At 33.3% G+C, this 2244-nt stretch overlaps 1 protein-coding gene across 1 annotated transcript; it reads right to left on the minus strand.

Moving 5' to 3' along the window:
* Nucleotides 1-764: 764 nt before the first annotated feature.
* Nucleotides 765-2173, minus strand: LOC109589891 (uncharacterized). The gene is made up of 8 exons (XM_020005880.1): nt 2129-2173; nt 2044-2076; nt 1943-1987; nt 1844-1897; nt 1713-1742; nt 1620-1658; nt 1486-1554; nt 765-1441 (listed from the first exon to the last, which is right to left on the minus strand). Exons 1-8 carry the CDS (start codon nt 2147-2149, stop codon nt 890-892), a joined length of 843 nt encoding a protein of 280 aa, XP_019861439.1. The 5' UTR covers nt 2150-2173; the 3' UTR covers nt 765-889.
* Nucleotides 2174-2244: the final 71 nt, after the last annotated feature.

Genomic DNA, 2244 nt, shown 5'->3' on the forward strand with positions numbered 1-2244 from the left:
GAGTAGAGGGATTCTGTGGTGGGCGTACACCAAATCCAGGGGGAGGGGCAGTAGCTTTAGGAGCTTCTTTAACATCCTAAAATTATTATAATCGTATCAAAATTCACGAGAAATGGTTAAAAACCTTTTTAGATTTCTTTGTCGTCTTCTTTGGTTCAAAAAGAACTAGTTCTTCTTTCTCCTGTCGAGAGTGTGCTACTATCATTTCCATGTTGCCATGGTGACTTCTCTCCTCTACTACGGCTGTCCAGCGGAGCAGAAACTCTCGTATGAAATCCTGATGAGACTTTTTACCTAAAAGACCCTCCAGGTAGTCTTCTACTTCAGCCTTAGTATCCATAGCAACTAGATACCTGTGGAATAATTTTAAATTTATAAAAAGACAATAATTATCATAAAAATACAAAATCAATAAAAATATCTGGCAGCATTATACATAATTAAAATTATAAATTTGAAGCATGCAGGTTAAACCATAAAAAATTAGGCATATAATCAACTGAGAACAGTCAAATATATAGATCTACAGCTCAAATCAATTAGAATTAGTGACTGAATAATTCTACACAATACTGCCCCAGTTCATTAACTAACTCTACTACTCCTTTATCAACTGGCAGCTGCAGTTGACTGGATAATCCTTCAGCTAACCATCTCTTTAGATCAGACTCCATTATTGTTGTTATCTAGCCAGTAGCCACGCCTTTGTTCAAATTCAATAATCATATATAACGCTGCCTGCTATCCAATTTATGTGAAAAGAACTGAGCCAAAATAATACAAAAAATGGGGGGAAAACCAAAATTAGTCTACTACAGAGCAATTACTAATTATGGAATGAAATTGGCAAAATAATTAACTACAAATACAATAGTTAGACCTAGTTAGTTTAATTAGATTTTATTGATTTGCGATTTTTCTTCTTAATCACTTTGACAAACCATTGGCCAGGTTTCTTCATATATAGTAGAGCGATTCCAAATGCTTCAGCAACATGACGACCAAACCTTTTCTCGACTGCATTTATGCTTACCTCAGTGGCATATTCATTAGAAATAAAAAGCGGTTGGTTTTGCAGTCCATTAAAAGAAACGTTAGCTTCAATACCTGCTTTTACAACTGCAGTTTCATTTGAATCATTTTCCTTTGGATTAATACCCTCATTTGGTGGTGTATCTTCACATGGTGTGTTTTCATTTGGGGCTTCACACATTTGAATATCACCTTCATCTAGTGTGCCTTCTTCTGGTGCTACTTCACATTCAATTATTTCTGGCGAATCTTCATTTGCAATGTTTTCCTCTGTAGATTCCTGATTTGCTGTACTCTCTTGACTTAGAAGACTACTGTGATTCTCTTCACAAAAGCATACACTTAGCTTGCTTTGTAGCTCATCCTTATCACGCATTGAGAATGCTGCTGATCTGGGTCTTCTTTCTACCTGTAATCTTTGAGTGATAATTCATAACAGTATTAATCTAATACCTCGTTCTGTGGCTTAATACGATGTGGCTTTGGTGGAGGCTGTGGAGGACGTCTACTTGGAGCTGGAGACTAAAGGTCAATTATTTTATTAAAATATTGTTGTAATCTTATAAACTACAACAATAAATATTTACCTTATTTGGTTCATGTCGAGGTGACACAGTAACATCATCCTAAAAATGAATAACTTAAATGATAATTATTAATTATTAATTATGTTATAATACCAATTGCGATGAAAATCGTTTATCTGCACTCTATACATATGATGAAAAAAAGAGAACAAAAATAATGCAAGATTACTTTTAAAATTAAGACGTAAAACTACATGCCTATCAGTGTCAATCCAAAGACTTACTGAACTCGTAGATGTTGGTTTTAGATCTGATTCATTGTCTTGACTTTCAAATTTCTATCAACTGAAATATCATATATACGCTAAATGTTTTGAGTTTACTTTGCAAAGCTCTAACACTGAGAATTTAGGCTTTTCATTTTGTTCCTGTAAAAGATGCAGTAATATAAATTTATGTGTCAGGTATTATCTTGTTTATGTACCACTTTTGCTTCAAGTTTTTCTGAAGTCTGGATCTATTTAACATCAAAATTAACTTAATAATGATATAATATTATTTTAATTAACCTCATGCTTTGATTTTCTCATTTCTGTATTATGTTGTACTGGTTCCCTACATGTTAAAATTAATATACCATCATCATAGTTATGATGCTAAAAAGAGTAACATGCTCCTGACATAT

The sequence above is a fragment of the Amphimedon queenslandica genome, unplaced genomic scaffold (assembly GCF_000090795.2).
Source record: "Amphimedon queenslandica unplaced genomic scaffold, v1.1 AMPQUscaffold_10762, whole genome shotgun sequence".
NCBI lineage: Eukaryota > Metazoa > Porifera > Demospongiae > Haplosclerida > Niphatidae > Amphimedon > Amphimedon queenslandica.